General features: G+C 31.4%; 1 protein-coding gene across 5 annotated transcripts in view; it reads left to right on the top strand.

Moving 5' to 3' along the window:
• Window positions 1-17,081, top strand: part of Dync2h1 (dynein cytoplasmic 2 heavy chain 1) — a 381,051-nt gene that overhangs the window by 126,716 nt on the left and 237,254 nt on the right. For 4 of the 5 annotated variants that reach the window (XM_058586626.1, XM_046466604.2, XM_046466588.2 and 1 more), the window contains exons 61-66: window positions 1,401-1,527; window positions 3,160-3,301; window positions 4,298-4,407; window positions 9,823-9,843; window positions 11,194-11,292; window positions 14,955-15,078. In XM_058586626.1, the coding sequence (XP_058442609.1) occupies window positions 1,401-1,527; window positions 3,160-3,301; window positions 4,298-4,407; window positions 9,823-9,843; window positions 11,194-11,292; window positions 14,955-15,078 (623 nt within the window). The remainder of the gene's footprint in view (window positions 1-1,400; window positions 1,528-3,159; window positions 3,302-4,297; window positions 4,408-9,822; window positions 9,844-11,193; window positions 11,293-14,954; window positions 15,079-17,081) is intronic. The other variant, XM_046466597.2, reaches the window with a different exon arrangement.

The raw sequence follows: 17,081 nt of genomic DNA, 5'->3' as shown, positions 1-17,081 counted from the left end.
ATTCTTTAAAATAATGCTGAGAATTTTAAGTGAAGCAGAATGGCATTTTCCATTATATAATCATTAATTAAGAATGGATTACAATGCTAATCACCATAATGTTACTTATCACCATGCTGTTGTTACTCTAGGCTGTGACACCTATTTTATTATATACTAACAAAGCATAAGATGTATAATAACATGCAGTGAATAAAGATATGGTTTTCTGTTGCCAACTTCTGAAAAGCAGCACCATCCAATGGAACTTTATGAGATGATGGAAGTATTCTGTAATATACTCTGTCCAGTATGGTAGCAAATAGCCATATGTGGCTACAGAGTATTTGCGATGTGTTTTAGTGGTAACTTATTGAACAGCTCAGTTCTAGAGTATTATGTCTAGGTGAAGAACATAGAGGATAGGAAGGCAGTGGAATGTACCATAAAATTCATGGAACTTAATATCCGGCACATTTGTATATAAATTTTAGATCCTCTACTGATGATTGGTGAATCTTTGTGCAGTAATCTCTTATGGTCTAAATTTCTATATCTGTAACATGAAAAATTTTGAACTGTTGTTGTAAGAATGAAATGTTTTTAAAAAATGTTTGATACAGGGCTGGGGATGTGGCTCAAGTGGTAGCATGCTCACCTGGCATACGCAGGGCACTGGGTTTGATTCTCAGCACCACATAAAAATAAAATAAAGATGTTGTGTCCACCAAAAACTAAAAAATAAATAATAAAAAATTCTCTCCCCCCCTTCTTTTAAAAAAAATGTTTGATACAATCCTGGGCATATTATAGGCACATGTTTGTACAACCATTTTCAAGGAAAACAATTTAAAAAGAGATTTATAAACTTTGGCAAATGGCCACTTAGGGTGAGATTATATATAATGTATTAGATATGTGAGGTGAATTTTGAAATTGTACTTTTATTTTTGATAGGTATATGTTAAAGAGTATTTGACTGAGGGGATAAAGGGAGTGGTTGGAAGATATTCTAGACAAATGAAACATCCTGAGAGGAACACATGAGATAAAGAATAGGGCATTTTCTGATAATGTTGATTTTTTTTCAGATATTGCTGTATACTTTGGGGAAACTGAAATAGCAAGTAATAAACCCAGAAAGATAGATTGGATCAGTCTTTGTACAGGGTCTTGAATGCCATACTAAGAAACATGTACATAAATACAGAAGGTTATGGAGTACCTGTCCAGCTTTTTGAAGTAGAGAATGATAGATTTTAAATATATGTGTTGGTATATATGTTTTATTCATGATAATTTTATACAATTATGGCCATATTATCATTAAATTCTGGCATAAATATGTACTTAATTATCCATGGATAATTTCATTAAGTATCTCTTAAATTCTTTTTGTTTTTAATTAACTGTTTTCTTAGATTTCAGAGCAGGACTTCTGAAGCTGCCAAACTTGAAGCTGAAGTTAGCAAAGCACAGGAAACAATCAAAGCTGCAGAAATCTTAATTAATCAGCTTGATAGAGAACACAAGAGATGGAATGCCCAGGTTTGTTTACAGAGAAGAATCATAGAGTCTAAAGACTCAGGAAACTTATGATGTTATGTATTTGTTAAAAAAGTGAAAGACAAATATCCATTAACTTGCATCTGGCTTTGGACAAATGATTTACATACACATGGTAACTAAGTGAATTAATCTTATTGCAAAATATCTTTAGGAGAATGGATTTTTAGGAAAGAAAACAAATCCTCTTTTACCTGGTGCTGAGGGGAAGGACAGGAATGAAAATTATCTAAAACTTAGTTCTCTTTAGAGACTTTTTTGAATTTACCTTTACCAGGACAATAATTTTAGGGTTCAATATTGTTGGCCATTTATTTCTTTCTGAAATATTCTATTATTTTTGCTTTTTTAGTCTTGTCTCACATTTTCTTTTTAACTTTATAACCAGATTTCTTCTCTCACCTGATACTTCTCATTTTCTCATTCAATAATATTGATTATCTTCAGTATTCTCCTTGTTAACTCTTTTTTCTGAAATGGAACTGGGATTCTCTCATTCAGGGTTAATGCCATCTATACCACAGTGATGACCAAAGCTATACTTCTAGGATATACAGAGCTTAAAATTAATATTTCCAACTATACTTTAAATAATTGCATTACTTTTGTCTCTTAGGAACCCACCCAACATGTCTAAAGTAACTTATTTTTTTCTAATTCCATATCTCTTTCAGTTCATAATTTATTGAAGTTGTGTTTCTTCTATGCATCAAAACTATAAATGTGGGCTGTCTTAAATGTTTCCTTGTTTAATTGTCATATCAATTTGCAATATTCTTCGTATTTGCCTTCCATCTTTAATGCCAATCTTTTTGTTTTCTCATCTGGATTTTCCTAACTTGTCTCTCTCTTATCTAACCTTTTAATTAGTCCATCCTTTATTTGTTGGCTGAAATATATTTTTAAAACTCATCTCATTACATTATTTGCTGCCTCTTAAATCCCTTTTTATTAAAAGTGTTAATAGAAAGGGGATTTGTTTAAAAATGTTAAAAGAGAAAATCCTTTGCATTGCATGGAAAAACCTTTCATAATTGGCCTCCAACCAACTCTGCCCCTCTCTTTCATTCCTTCTGTATCACTGTCCTTTCTGCTCTGTCTTGTGCTTCATCTGTACTAAAGATTACAATAATGAGTCTTGATTCATTAAATTTGTTACGTACCTTTGTTCATCAGTGTATTTTAATGTTATTTTATAAAGTGATACAAATTCATGCTATTCAGCTATGGTAAGGATGAAAGCTCATTATTCATTATGATAATTAGTAACTTTCAATGACAAAATGTGTGTTTATTTCTACAAATACATTAGGATTTCATACAAAACCACAGCAAGGTCTGTGGTCTTATTGTTATTTTAAAAATTTGACTGGTGTATTCAAATAGATAAGGGATTATTACTTAAAGAAATATGTGATTTTTTTCCATGAATGATTTTCAAATTAAAGGTTGTCATAGAACTTTTGCTTCAGTATATTTTAGTTTATTTTTGGATACCTGGGATCGAACTCAGGGGCACTCAACTACAGGGCCAAATAAACAAAATTCCATGAAGCTGTAATTTTCTTCTGTGATAGGACATATCCATTTATCTCTCTTTATCTCTTTTTCCAGGTTGCAGAGATAACAGAGCAATTAGCTACTCTTCCAAAACGAGCTCAACTATCTGCTGCTTTTATTACATATCTTTCTGCTGCTCCTGAGAGTCTCAGAAAAACCTGTTTGGAAGAATGGACCAAGTCAGCTGGTCTTGAAAGTTTGTATTTAGTTATTTGTGATTTTGAAATTTCAATATTCTAAAAATGCACATTTGACCTTTATTTCACTCTCTTGTTTTGTTATTTATTTATTTGTACTGGGGATTGAACCCAGAGGCTTAACCACTGAGCTAAATTCCCAGTCCTTTTTATTTTTCATCTTGAGACAGTGTCTCCCTAAATTGCTGAGGCTGGCCTCTTATTTATTATCCTACTTCAGCCTCCCAAGTTGCTGGAATTACAGGTATTTGCTGCTGTGCCTAGCTAATTTGCTTTACTTCAGTGTTTAAACTCTTCTGTAAGTTGTAAGGATACCAGACTATAGATTTGCCAAATTTCACAAAAGTTTTGGGAATCATTTTGTTATTGTATCTTCTATTCCTAAATCACTATAAATAACAGACCACTAAAGGATTTTTGATATTGCATGAATTCAACTAAACATTTTATCTTTACAATAATTTTATGTAATAAGGTGAAATATAGGAACTCTAACGTTTCTTGTGCATTTTGTGGTTTGCACAAAATTACTTATGATTGTAAAACATTCACTCTGAAGAAATATGAGTTAACTAAAGTTCTATTCCTTTGAACTTTTTTTTAACTTCTTTATTCTTATATTTGAGTGCTAAAAGTAGATGAATGGTTTTCAAATTAAAGGTTGTCATGGAACTTTTGCTTCAGTATATTTTAGTTTATTTTTGGATACCTGGGATCCAGCTCAGGGGCACTCAACTACAGGGCCAAATCACCAGCCCTATTTTGTATTTTATTTTAGAGACAGGGTCTCACTGAGTTGCTTAGTGCCTTGCTTTTGCTGAGGCTGGCTTTGAACTCGTGATCCTCCTGCCTCAGCCTCCCAAGCCTCTGGAATTACAGGTGTCTGCCACTGCACCCTACCTTGTTTCAGTATATTTTAAATAGTTTTATTTTCTTTCCTTTATCAAGTGCAAGATTATTGTAATGAAGTATTCTTGGTATCTTTAACTTTTCAGAATTTGATCTGAGGAGATTTCTTTGTACTGAAAGTGAACAGTTAATTTGGAAAAGTGAAGGCCTACCATCTGATGACCTTTCCATAGAAAATGCTCTTGTTATATTACAGGTAATTAATTTGCTTTAATTTTCTCAGAAATGTTTTTTTTTGGAGGCTTACTAGAGGAATTCTTTACATTCTTAGGTTTTTGCTGTTATTGTTTTCTTAGTCATGTAAAAGTGAAAATATTTTGTTAATGAAAATTTACTTATTTTGTTAGTGAATGTATACTTCTCAATATAATTTATTTTTACCTTAATATAAGAGTATAAACTAAATATAAGAGTATAAACTAAAGTGGCATTTTTATTCCAAAATATTCTAAATAGAAGTTTCTACTAGTAATAGAAATGCTATAGAGATAACTGGTTCATTTGGTTGTTTACTTACTTCATTTAGAGTATATGACTTTATAAATTTTACATTTTAATTTTATTTTATGTTGCAAAGTGAATTTAAGCTTTGGATTTTAAGTTGGAGATGACCATATGTATATTTTGAAAATTGTTCTTTGTCAATGTTTTCTTAAAGTTGAAAATATTACAACCTTTTTGGCAGTGAATGTGAAAACTAAATTCAAAGGCTTGTACACAGATAAAAATCATTACTTTGAATCGTTTGATTTTAACCATTAACTTGATTTTCCTTTCTGACATGCAATTTGCAAGGTAATTTTTCTTCCTTGATAATGTGAATTTTTTCCTATTCTCTCTCTCTCTCTCTTTCTCTCTCTCTCCATATATATATATCTCCATTGAAAAAGAAAAACCTTTTGTGTCCAGAAAAATAAATAAATAAATAAATAGATAGATAGATAAATAAATATATTTTTTGGTGCTGGGGATTGAAGCCAGGGACTTGTGCATGCAAGGCAAGCACTCCACTAACTGAGCTATATCCCCAGCCCTCAATAGCCTATATTTTACATTACTAGTGTTGTATTTCCTCTCTGTAACCCTTCTCCCTGCCCAGACACCATTTCCTTATTCTGTAATTTCATTGTCTCAGAGAAAGCATGAGAATTGAATAATGATCCTCTTTAGGTAGCATAAACTGTTTATAAGATTCATATTTTGGGCCTTATTTATTCTGGGATAATGTGTTTGGTTTTATTAGGCCTGTTAATCATCTGATTGTAGTTTGGTTCGTTGCATTGGTGTCCTACCAGAAGAGAAGTTGCTACCACAAATTAAATACTTTCCCCTTATTTTAATTTGATTTTGGTAATTCTTTGATTTATTTTTTTAGACAATTTTTATCATTGCCTTTCCATTGGAACCACAAATCTGAAACTCTAAATGTGTTTGTAAATAAGTTCATTGCATCATTGCAAACTGTATGCTTTTTTCAGATTTGTTATTGCTTCTCCCCAAGGTTTGGCAATCACCTCTTCTTGTTTCAGTAAATGTTTCAAGAATGTAATTGCAGATTTTCAAAAAAGTTCTAGTTTGGGGCTGGCGTTTTGTCTTAGCAGTAGAGCGCTTGCCTAGCATGTGTGAGGCATTGGGTTCGATCCTCAGCACCACATTAAAGAAAAAAAAAAGTTAAAAAAATATAATTCTAGTTTAAGAATTCTCTTTTTATTCCACAAGTAACCAGGAGAAGTAAGTCTTCAGAAAACATGTATTTATTATAGTAATTTTTATTTTTTCCTGATACCAATGGAAAATACTTAATTTTGTTTTCTGAGTTGTCTTTCACAATGAATATGTGCAAATTGATTTTAACGTTAGTTTTAATAAGAAGCTTATATTTACTTTATATTTAATATTGATGAGTTCCTTTTAGTTATTTATTTGCAATTATTTAACAAAATAAAAATTATTTGTAAAAGTGTTGGGGGGTATGGTAATCAGTGATTTTGTTGAATGAATTTTCCATTATTGTCAACATTCTATTTCAATTCTTAGGTAGACTAAATTCAAAATAAGTCATTATAGTTAAGGGTGTGATTGGATAGTACATGTTTATAACATCTAATCATTAAAATACTATGAATGTATATGAAATTAAATCTCTAAATATATACTACATGTGCATCTGTGAAGACTCCTGAGGAAAGATGGCTAATCATGATAAATAACATGTATTTTTGATTCTGAGGTTTATAAAATTTCTTCAAGTGTACAACAACTTTTCTGAGATTTTCTCTCTCATTGGAGACTATTCAGATTCAAGTCTTGTAGTTACTCAAAAAAGTTTTAGATGTTAGGAAAAAGAAAAACCTTTTGTGTCCAGAATTATTTCTTTACTGGTCTTAACATAAATGCTTGAAGTTCTCATATTTGGCTTGTCTTAACTGTTGAAGTGCATGTATTCTCTGAGAGAGGAAATAGTCAAATTTTATTTATCCTTGACCTTGTAACAAGAGTTAGGTTTATGTTAGGAAAAAGCTTACATAACATGTCTTTGAGGAGCAGAGAAACATTTGGCTAATGTGATCATCCCTTGTGGATTGCTTGGGCTATGGTTTATATTAATAAACCTGGTACGGGTGATAAATAATATGATCTTTTTAACGTTGGGAACTCCATGAATAATGGAGAATATAAAGATGTTAGAAACAATAGAGAAGGTATGAGTGAAAAGCATTCTAAAAGGAGATGGAAAAGAGGATAAGTATAAATTTCAGATTTTATATAATTTTTTCTTGTGAAGACATCTATTGGATATTTATGTTTATTGTTTATGAAAAGTTTGGTATCTAATTGGTTTTCTTTCAACAACTCAAAGTTTCTGAGATTTTTTTCCTTTCTGCTACTTGGTATATGTCAAGGAAATGCTAACTAATTTGATATTGTATGTCTAAAAACAAAGAATTATAAAGTTAAATCATAAAGGGGAAATTCTTTACTTCCCCAATAAATCATCATCATCATCATCATCATCATCATCACTTATCTAGTAATTACTATGTGTGCATATATTATTGTTTAAGAATTAACATAGGTGAAGCAAATACTCAAAATTCTGACATCAACTGTCGCGACCCCTCGCCGGCAAGGGAAAACACGACACAGGATTCTTCTTTCAGCAGTTTATTCAGGCCTTGTTTCATGTATCATCTTCTAGTGACCCCCCGCCGAGCGCCCAAGCATAGCCTAATAAAGCTTACTCAAGTCCAATCCAAAGCTGCCACGCGGGGTTTTCTCATAGGGTATTGAGGGACAGCACGCCAACTCTCCCAAATAATGAGTTGTTTACCAATATCCACAACGGAGACCAGCGCCATCTTCTAATGATGGCAGCGGTCTACAAACACGGCTCACCACAATCAACTCAATCTAGTAGGTGCATATGTAGCCCTTTTTATAGATAAGGAAATTGTGGCACAGAAGAGTTGATCTTTTGTCCATTGCTGTCAAGTAGTTGAGCCAGGATTCAAACACAAGCTAACTAGCACCAGTTAGTACTCTAAAACTGCCTCCTATAGGAGTGTGTGTATGCATGCGCATGTACATGAATGACCTTAACTTAATTATTTTGTGTTATTCTTGTTAATGTAACTCTCCTTAGGTAATAAAGAGATAATAGGCTTTAATTTTATTTGTAAAGTTTTTTTTTGCTTTTATTCCATTTAATGTATTAAAAATAAAAGTAAAATTATAAAATGTCCTAAATGTTTTAAGAGTCATCACTTTCAAAAATGTCCCTTGCCCAATATTCCCTCCTAACCAAGGAAGGAAGAATTTAAATAGATATGTATTTCTAGTCTTGAATCTTTCTTCTGAGTTCCTGACCTCTATAGTTCCAACTACTGTAGAATATTTTTATCTAGGAAGCTCAAGCTTTATCTGCCTTTAATTGAATTTGCTGTTTTTTTTTTTTAATTGAGAATCTTTCTGTGACCCATTACAGCCCATATAAAAAACTATTTATGCTTTTAAATAATTGAGATGTGCAGAAATTTGGGGCTAGCTTCAGAATTCAGAAGGTATTAATAGGACATTTCTTTCTTCATCTTGACAGATGGATTTATTCTCAGATAGGTTCTCTTTACCCTTCATTAGCAATAGTTTTTGGTGTCTCCATGTTTTCCATTATCAGAGTTTTTGTTTCTAGATTAAGGATGTGCCACATCCTCCTTCCGCCTTTACTCCAAGCATGTATGTCAAGCTTATGAAAGGATTCTGATTAGTATGGGATACCTACTCATTCCGTGGATACAGGGTTAGGTGATTGATAACCTCATCAGAAATATGTTAAGTGGGGCATGCAGGACAGCATAGGTAGCTCTTCACTATAAAAATCTTTTTGTTTTTAATTTTTTATCATTGGTTTTCCTTATTTCCCATCATTGACAATATTGTAATCTTGGCCCAGTAGTGCAAACTATAAGCTGGGAGTCATTCCCACTGTCTCTTTTTCTTTCAGTTTATTATTCATCTTGTCTTGTCAAATATATTTTTCAGATATCTCAAGAATGCATCCTGTTTTAACCATATCCACTACCAGTGGCTTCATTTATACTTTCATCAATTTGTATCTGGATAAATACATTATTATACTATCTGATTCCTTGCCCTGAGTCACTTCTTTATAGTTGTTGAAGGGATCCTTCAAAAACAAATCAAGTAATATTATTTCAATTAATATATTTCATTGACTTCCCATTGCCTGCAGTATGAAATTTTCACCATCTTTAGACATGGTATAAAAAGGTCTTCATGATCACACAGATGCCAGATTACTTATGCCATTTTCTTAAAAAATATTTTTTTAGTTGTTGTTGACACAATGACACAATAAAATACCCTTATTTAATTAATTAATTTATTTTTATGTGGTGCTGAGGATCAAACCCAGGGCTTTGCACGTGCTCGGCAAGTGCTCTACCGCTGAGCCACAACCCAAGTCCCTACTTCTGCCATTTTTATATATCATCTTTGCCCACATTTTTCTTAATCAAGCTGTGTCAGACTACTGGAATTTTTCCAGGAACTCCGAACTTTGTTATTATTCTTTTCATCATGGTATTTTTTTTATCCAAAATGATTTTTTTTCTTCTTTGCCTTCCTAATTTTTCTTGGCTTTGATTGATTTGAATTGTTTCCTAGTCTCTGCCTTATCTCCATATATCATTCTTCTGTAGCATTTTGTATACTTCTGAATGATGGGCTTTTATTTTTGCTTCTTTATTGGATGTCAAGTCACTGAAGTCAAGGGAATATATCTTATTAATTTCTGTATCCTTTGAACTTTGTGTTACTGTAGATTCTAAGGTAGATGAATAAATGAATGAAAGCTCAACATTTTTGATCTATTATAAGTTGTTAATTATATAATTTAACTACATTTCATCATGCAACACAGATAAAATGTACCTTAGAAATTTTCTCTAAATCTCTGTGTAAAAGTATAAATGTGATGAACAAAAACTTGTAAGTACCCTTTAAATTTGTTAAACATATTTCCTTTGCTAAAAATAGATTTTGAAACATTACCATTTTCTTTTCTTTTCTTTTTTTTTTTCAACTGCATCAGATCATTGGTTTGAAATCATGGGTAAGAAAACTCCTTCAAATTTTAAAATCATACTGTCAGGGTTAAGCAAAATCTCATAGAATTGTGAAATGTTTATTATTGAATGCCACCATAAAAGTAGACCCCAAACCCATAGTAATACTAAGAACCTAATTACTAACCACATCATTTTTCTAGGAATAGTACATTTATTTGATGGAACAGTAAGAGAAATCTATAGAAATAGATTCTGGGTAATGATCATACAGTGATGTAACATGGCAAGGGGGGAATATTCTACTCTGGTTGCAAATAAAAACAAGTTCTTTGTGGAGAATTTAATTACTGTAATAAAGCTGTTTTAAAGCCAGGTATGTTTTCATTATGACCATGTGCTAGGAATTCTAAATGGTGTTGGTGATAAAAAGCTATTAGTCTACAAGGCAAATTATTCCTACTGTTGCCTTCCTTCTTGATATGCCACTGAAATAACAAGTGTTTTTATGAGATTGCTACACCTCAGTCCTAAGTTTTTATTCTACTCTTTCACATGTGTTTTCTTATCCCTATAATGTACAATTACATTTTTTTCAAATAAGTGAAAATTTAACAAAAAATAGTTCATTCATTTAAATCTGATTTAGTAGGTAGTGGTAATTATTAGATGACTTCTAGAGTTATTGCATATTTATTTGGTGCTAGGAGGTATACATTTTTTTATACATATAATTGGCTTCCTATCATCTCTAAGAGCCATTGTGTGTAAGATGTCTTCACTGGGTTCTAAACTCCTGTTTGTTTTAGAGATTAACTAGTGCAGGACATTCTGTAATGACTTTAGTTTCTAGTTCATTAGATTTAAGCATATAAAGTCTAATTTTCATTTCTAAGATAAGGTTTTATGGTAGATATTTACTGCTTTAGAAGAATCAGTGTCTTAAAATGTAAATAACTATCTTAAAATTATTTCAGCAATATTTTTATGATTAGCTCATGGGTCTTTTATAAGGCCTTTATGGTTTATTCACCCAGAAGATGTATAAAGTTAGGGAATACCTTGATTATGCATTTTAAAAACCAGAACAAATACTGCAAATAGCATCAGCATGGGAATAAAACTCTTGCTTAGCATATTGTTAACATACACTTTGAGTTATTGTGTAACAAATGGGACTATGCACAGTTTAATTACTTAATATTATTTCATTGAAAATTTATTAATTTGGTTTTCCAGTACTGATATGTACTGTACCTGTATTTATTCCTTCTGGTTGTACAGTTGCATCCTCCAAAGTCAGCTCATTTAGAAATTGTTTCATAATTTTTAGGCATTTATTTTCATTAAATCAAACCATACTCATTTAATTAACATTCTTCTTCTTTTCAATTTAGAGTCGAGTGTGTCCATTTCTTATAGATCCTTCATCCCAAGCTACAGAATGGTTAAAAACACATTTGAAGGACTCACATTTGGAGGTTATTAATCAACAGGTATGTATTACTTATTATTCAGATGCTAACTAAGAATAGCATCTTATAGTGAAAATAATTCTGGGTGTATAATTAGAAAACAGATCCAAGACTGTGGCCTATAATTTACCTGGAGTTGGATTTGGGGAAAGAAATATAACTCACTTAGCTTCAGTTTTGTAATTTGTAAAAAGTGATGAGAATATTTATTTGGTGCTTATTATTTGGGAATTTCATAGTGAGTAAAGTAGTCACACTTTCTGTTCTTATGAAGAGGATGCTGTAGTAGGTTAGAGAAACAAATATTTTCTCTAAGTTATGATTAATCGCACAAATATAACTAATTTAGCTTAGAGAATCAGAAAATTCTCCTGGTCTTCAGCACGTTTGTAGTTTTCTTGAATGTCTCTCACAATTTCCTATTCCTATAACATACCAAGAAGAATATTTAATATGTCCCAATATTTGACACTTTGGTCAGTAAAATGTAATCATAGTCTTTTTTAATAGTGATTTCTTACTGTCATATTTATCATGCTAAGAAAATTATATTTGGTTATTTTTAAATTTCATTTTTGGAAGCCCTAGTTGTATGACTTACTTTAAAAAAAATTATTCTTAAGTTTTAGGTGGACACAATATCTTTATTTTACATTTATGTGGTGCTGAGGATTGAACCCAGTGCCTCATGCATGCTAGGCAAGCACTCTACCACTGAGCCAAAACCCCACCCCTGTATGACTTGCTTTTATAGATATTCTTTTGTATTTGAAAAGTTATTTTTTAAAACTTACCTTACTTTTATAAATGGGGTTTCTATCTCATTTGTTTGTAGTAAAAATAATTGAAAATTAGATAATATATAAAATATAATCATGTATTGCTTAATCAGGGTGATATATTCTAAGAAATGTGTTGGGCAATTTTGCCATTGTATGAATATCATAGAGTGTGCTTTCACAAGCCCAGGTCATATGGCCTACTACCCACATGGGCTATGTAATGTAGCCTATTGCTGCTGTGCTACAAACATGTACAGCATGTTACTGTACTAAATATTGTAGGTAACTGGTAACACAATGGTAAACACAACTAAATATAGAAAAGGTACATAGAATGTGGTATAAAATATAAAAATGTATCTCTGTGTAGGTAGGCACTAACTATGAATGGAGTCAGCAGGACTAAAAGTTGCTCTAGCTGAGTCAGTGAGTGAGTGTTGTGAATATGAAAGCTTAGTTCATTATTGTATACATCTGGAGAATTGATTAACACTGTATATTTAAATTATACCAAATTCACAAAAATTTTCTTTTATCAATAATGTTAACCTTAGTTTGCTCTTTTTACCTTATAAACTTTAGCTTAAAACACATATAACTATACATATTTTATTTTTATATATCTTTATTTTACCTATTTTTAAATTAATTTTTTTAACTTTTTGAACTTTAAAAAATACTGGTTCTTTTTAGTTATACAGAACACTAGTTCCCTTTTGACATAATTATATAAGTATGGGATATGTTTTATTCTATTTAGACCCTGTATCTCTCCTCTTTTCTTTTCTCTTCCTCCTGCTCCCTTCCATCTAATGATCTTTCTGCCATTTACCTGTCATTATTATTTGTTTAAATTAATTTCTTGTGGATGTACATGATATCAGATTCACCATTGTGTATTCATATATGCGCATTGGTAAGTTATGTCAGATTCATTTCACTGACTTTCCCTTTCTTATCCTTTCTACCTTCCCTTCATCTCCCTTTTTCTAACCCACTAATCTTCTGTTGCCCCCTCCCTACACTTATTGTGGGTTAGCTTCTACATATTAGAGAAAACATTCAACCTTTGGCTTTTTGACTTTTGGGGACTGTCTTATATCACCTAGCATGATAGTCTCCAGATTCATCCATTTACTGGCAAATGTTATAAAGTGATTCTTCTTTATTGCATCGTAATAATACTCCATGTGTGTATATATAGCACGATTTCTTTATTCATTTATCTGTTGAAGGGTACCTAGATTGGCTCCCTGGCTTAGCTATTATGAATTGTGTTGTTATAAACATTGATGTGGCTGTGTCACTTTAGTGTGCTGATTTTAAATCCTCTGGATATATACCGAGACATGGGATTACTGAGTCAAATAGTGGTTCTATTCCTACTTTTCTGAGGACTGTCTGTACTGCTTTCCAGAGTGGTTGTACCAGTTTGCAGTCCCATCAACAGTGTATGAGTATATACTTTTCTTCACATCTTCACCAACATTTACTGTTCCTTGTGTTCTTGATAATTGCCATTCTGACTATAGTAAGATGAAATCTCAGTATAATTTTAATTTGTATTTCTCTAATTGCTAGAAACATTGAACATTTTTTCATATATTTGTTGACTATTTGTGAACTTTTTTTGTTAAAAGTAAAGACAAACAAATATACTAGTCTAGGCTTTCACAAGGTCAGAATCATCAATACCATTATCTTTTTCTAGAATAACTCCAGAAGGACCTGCCTGTGACTGTTTTATAAGTTAATTTTAAAAAACATAAGTAAAAGGAATATACTCTAAAGTATATTTCATGTACTTTAAAATATACTCTAAAGCATAAAGTATATATATATAATATATGTATATATATATATACATAAAGTTGTTTATTATTATTATTTGATATAATATACTAATATATAATTGTATGTGTTGTACTTTTATAATATGCCTGACAGCTCAGCATTGTGCTATGACAGCTGTGATGTACTAGTCAATAGGAAGTTTTTCACTCCGTTATAATCTTATGGGACTACTATTGTATATGTGGTCCATTGTTGACTGAAATGTTATGTGGTGCATGATTGTACTTTAGTCTCATTTGGGGTTTGCAGTATAAGGTCTTAATAATTATCCCAAATATTATACTTTATTTTCCATCTTTGTTGGAGGCATGGAGTAATATTTTAAACTCCTTTTTTTTTTTTTTTTTGCTAGCTAAAAAGCCTCAAAATTCTTCATTGGTTGTAGAGTCTTGTTGAAGAGTCTTAATTAATAATTTATTAATTAAAAATTAAACTTAATTATTAAACCTGTCACACTAAGAAATATCTATGGGAATTCATCATTTTTCTTTTTTAAACTCCCCATTCAATAGTTGATTTGGAATATAGGCAAAGTAGTTCTTATTAATACCTGATAATTTATTACAGATAGAATTTGAAATTTATTTCTATAAAAAATTTATAATTATAATAGAAAATTAAAGAAAGACATTTGTATTGTGGGGTAAAGAGATGATATTCAATGGGTATAGTGTTCCAGATGTGGATGACCAAAAAGTTCTAGAGATCTGCTACCTATATTGTTGTTATAATTAACAACACTGTAATATATACTTAAAAATTGTTGAGCTTTTAGATGTTTTTTCAACAATAAAAAAATGGTCAAAATTCTTATTTTTTAGAAATATTTCTATTTAAGTGATGAAAATTTTAAGATAACTTATTCAATTAAAATAATTCAAATACTTGTAACTAGAAACATAATTGAGTAATTTGAATTATTAACATTAAAATTACATTTAAAATGTTCTTATTTTTCTAGTACTATATTCATTTATCATCTATAAGGATCTTTGTATATACTGATATAATAAAAAAATTAATATGCATTCCTTTTTATTCTCACAGGATAGTAACTTTATCACAGCTCTTGAGTTGGCTGTACGTTTTGGGAAAACCCTTATTATACAAGAAATGGATGGTGTAGAACCTGTTCTTTATCCATTATTGAGACGAGATCTGGTTGCTCAAGGTAAATATTCGAGTTTCCAGGGAATGCATATTTTTATGATTTCTCAAAGTAATTAAACCTGTTACAAGCTTGCAAGAGCCCTCATCCTGTGGAGTCACATGGACATGCTTAACTCTTTCCATAATAAAATATTGGGGCTAACAGGGCAAAGCCGAAAAAGAGCAAAGCATGCATTGTTTTTTGATCATCTGTTATGCCAGCAACAAGTTGTGATAACACATGTGAAATGTCTAGAAAGGAAGCTCATTACAAACTCAGTAGTGTTTATTGGGGATTGATTATGAGAGCAAATTCTCTCACTCATAGCAATTCCCCAAAGGAAAGCAGATATTTGGCATAAGCCCCATTGTTTCTATAAACAGTTAAGACACAGTTAGCCACTTTTATTAGTTCTGAAAATGAAGGGAATTCTTTTTAAATCCAAGTTCTCAGACACTGGCCACGAACCAATTTTTAAAGCAGATCATTCTAAGGCTAGCAGTCTCAGGATTGATACATTACTTCTTTTCTTCATAGGAATCCACTCCAGATTTTAGAAGGTGATGCCCTGAAACTTTTAAGAGTGTATTCATGCAAAGGGGGATACACATGCATAATGTACCGTGTACATATACATATATGCATGCACATTACCACATAACTTGCTAACAAGATTAAAATAGAAAATGGGGTTATTGGAACAAAGCAGAGAAATAGCAAAATATGCACTTTTGATCTTCTGTTATCCCACAAAAAGGTATGCTTGAACTGGCAGGGGTTAATATGTTCTGTAAAAAAAATCTAGGGGACATTTTACCTTTTGAAGTTTTTAAAAATATATTTGTGGGGCTACTTGGTCTACTATATAACAAAAGAAGCTTTCTAATCAGAACAGGATCTTGCTAGAAAGGAGTTGCCTATAAGAGCTATCTCTAGTCTCAATCTGTTCTTTTGTTGGAGCAAACTCAGCTCTTTTGATCCTGCTTCTCATTGTGGCATTATGACTGCAGTGGAAATAAACTATTAAGGCTATCTGGATTTAATACTCTTTTTTTCTATATCCTGATCCTGAAGGGCTTATGAACTATAAATCTTTAAGAGTCTTGGTTCATGGTAGTTTTTATCAGTCTATGTTGCATGATCTCAGAGTGCAATATTGACAAGATTCCCTTATATTGGATTCAGTAAGGGGTGATGTATTCCACATCATGATTAATTCACATTAGGAATCACTTTCTAGACAGTTGTGCAAGGATATTTGTTCATGTCAGAATTTTTAAAAAAGAGAGTTTGTCATTGCCCCATCATACTTTTTCCCATCTTGTTCTCATGGTTGAGTAAATTCATATCACATTATTCTATTAATCCCATTTTGGTATACTCTAGAGCATCCTTTTTCAGAGGGATGAGTTCCTCAGGAATTCCCATTTTGTCACCGTACATTATCAATGGGGACAGAGGATGATAATCTTAGAATCACATAAAACAATCTATTACCAAATTTATTTATATCTTAGTGTCCTTAACCTTAGCAGTATAAACTGCTTTTCTACCTGTTAAGGTCAAAGAAGATAGAAATAGGAATAGAATATGCTCCTCTTCCATAAATTTATGTTATTCAAAAATCCTTCAAGGACTTAGGTACTAGAACAGAGACCTTTGCCAAATAGAATAAAAAGTAGGCCCAATCTTTAGCATATTGGTTTAGGAACTGATTTCCTTAACAAAACTCCTAAAGTGCAAGAAGTAAAATAAAAGATCAATAAATAGGATGGAATCAAATTAAAAAGCTTCTTCACAGAAAAAAAATATCAATCATGTTGAAGAGAGAGTCTGCAAATTGGGAGAAAATCTTTACCACATGAATTTCAGATAGAGCATTAATCTCTAGGATATATAAGGAACTCAAAAAAATCAATACAAAAAAAAAAACCCAAATAACCTCATCAATAAACAGACTAAGGTATTGAATAGACACTTCACAGAAGAAGAAATATAATTGATCAACAAATATATGAAAAAAT

The sequence above is a fragment of the Marmota monax genome, unplaced genomic scaffold (assembly GCF_021218885.2).
Source record: "Marmota monax isolate L192 unplaced genomic scaffold, Marmota_monax_Labrador192_F-V1.1 WCK01_AAM20220418_F8-fsc00045, whole genome shotgun sequence".
Classification (NCBI taxonomy): domain Eukaryota; kingdom Metazoa; phylum Chordata; class Mammalia; order Rodentia; family Sciuridae; genus Marmota; species Marmota monax.
Note: the sequence above shows the minus strand (reverse complement) of the source record. Positions and strands in the feature narration are given on the sequence as shown.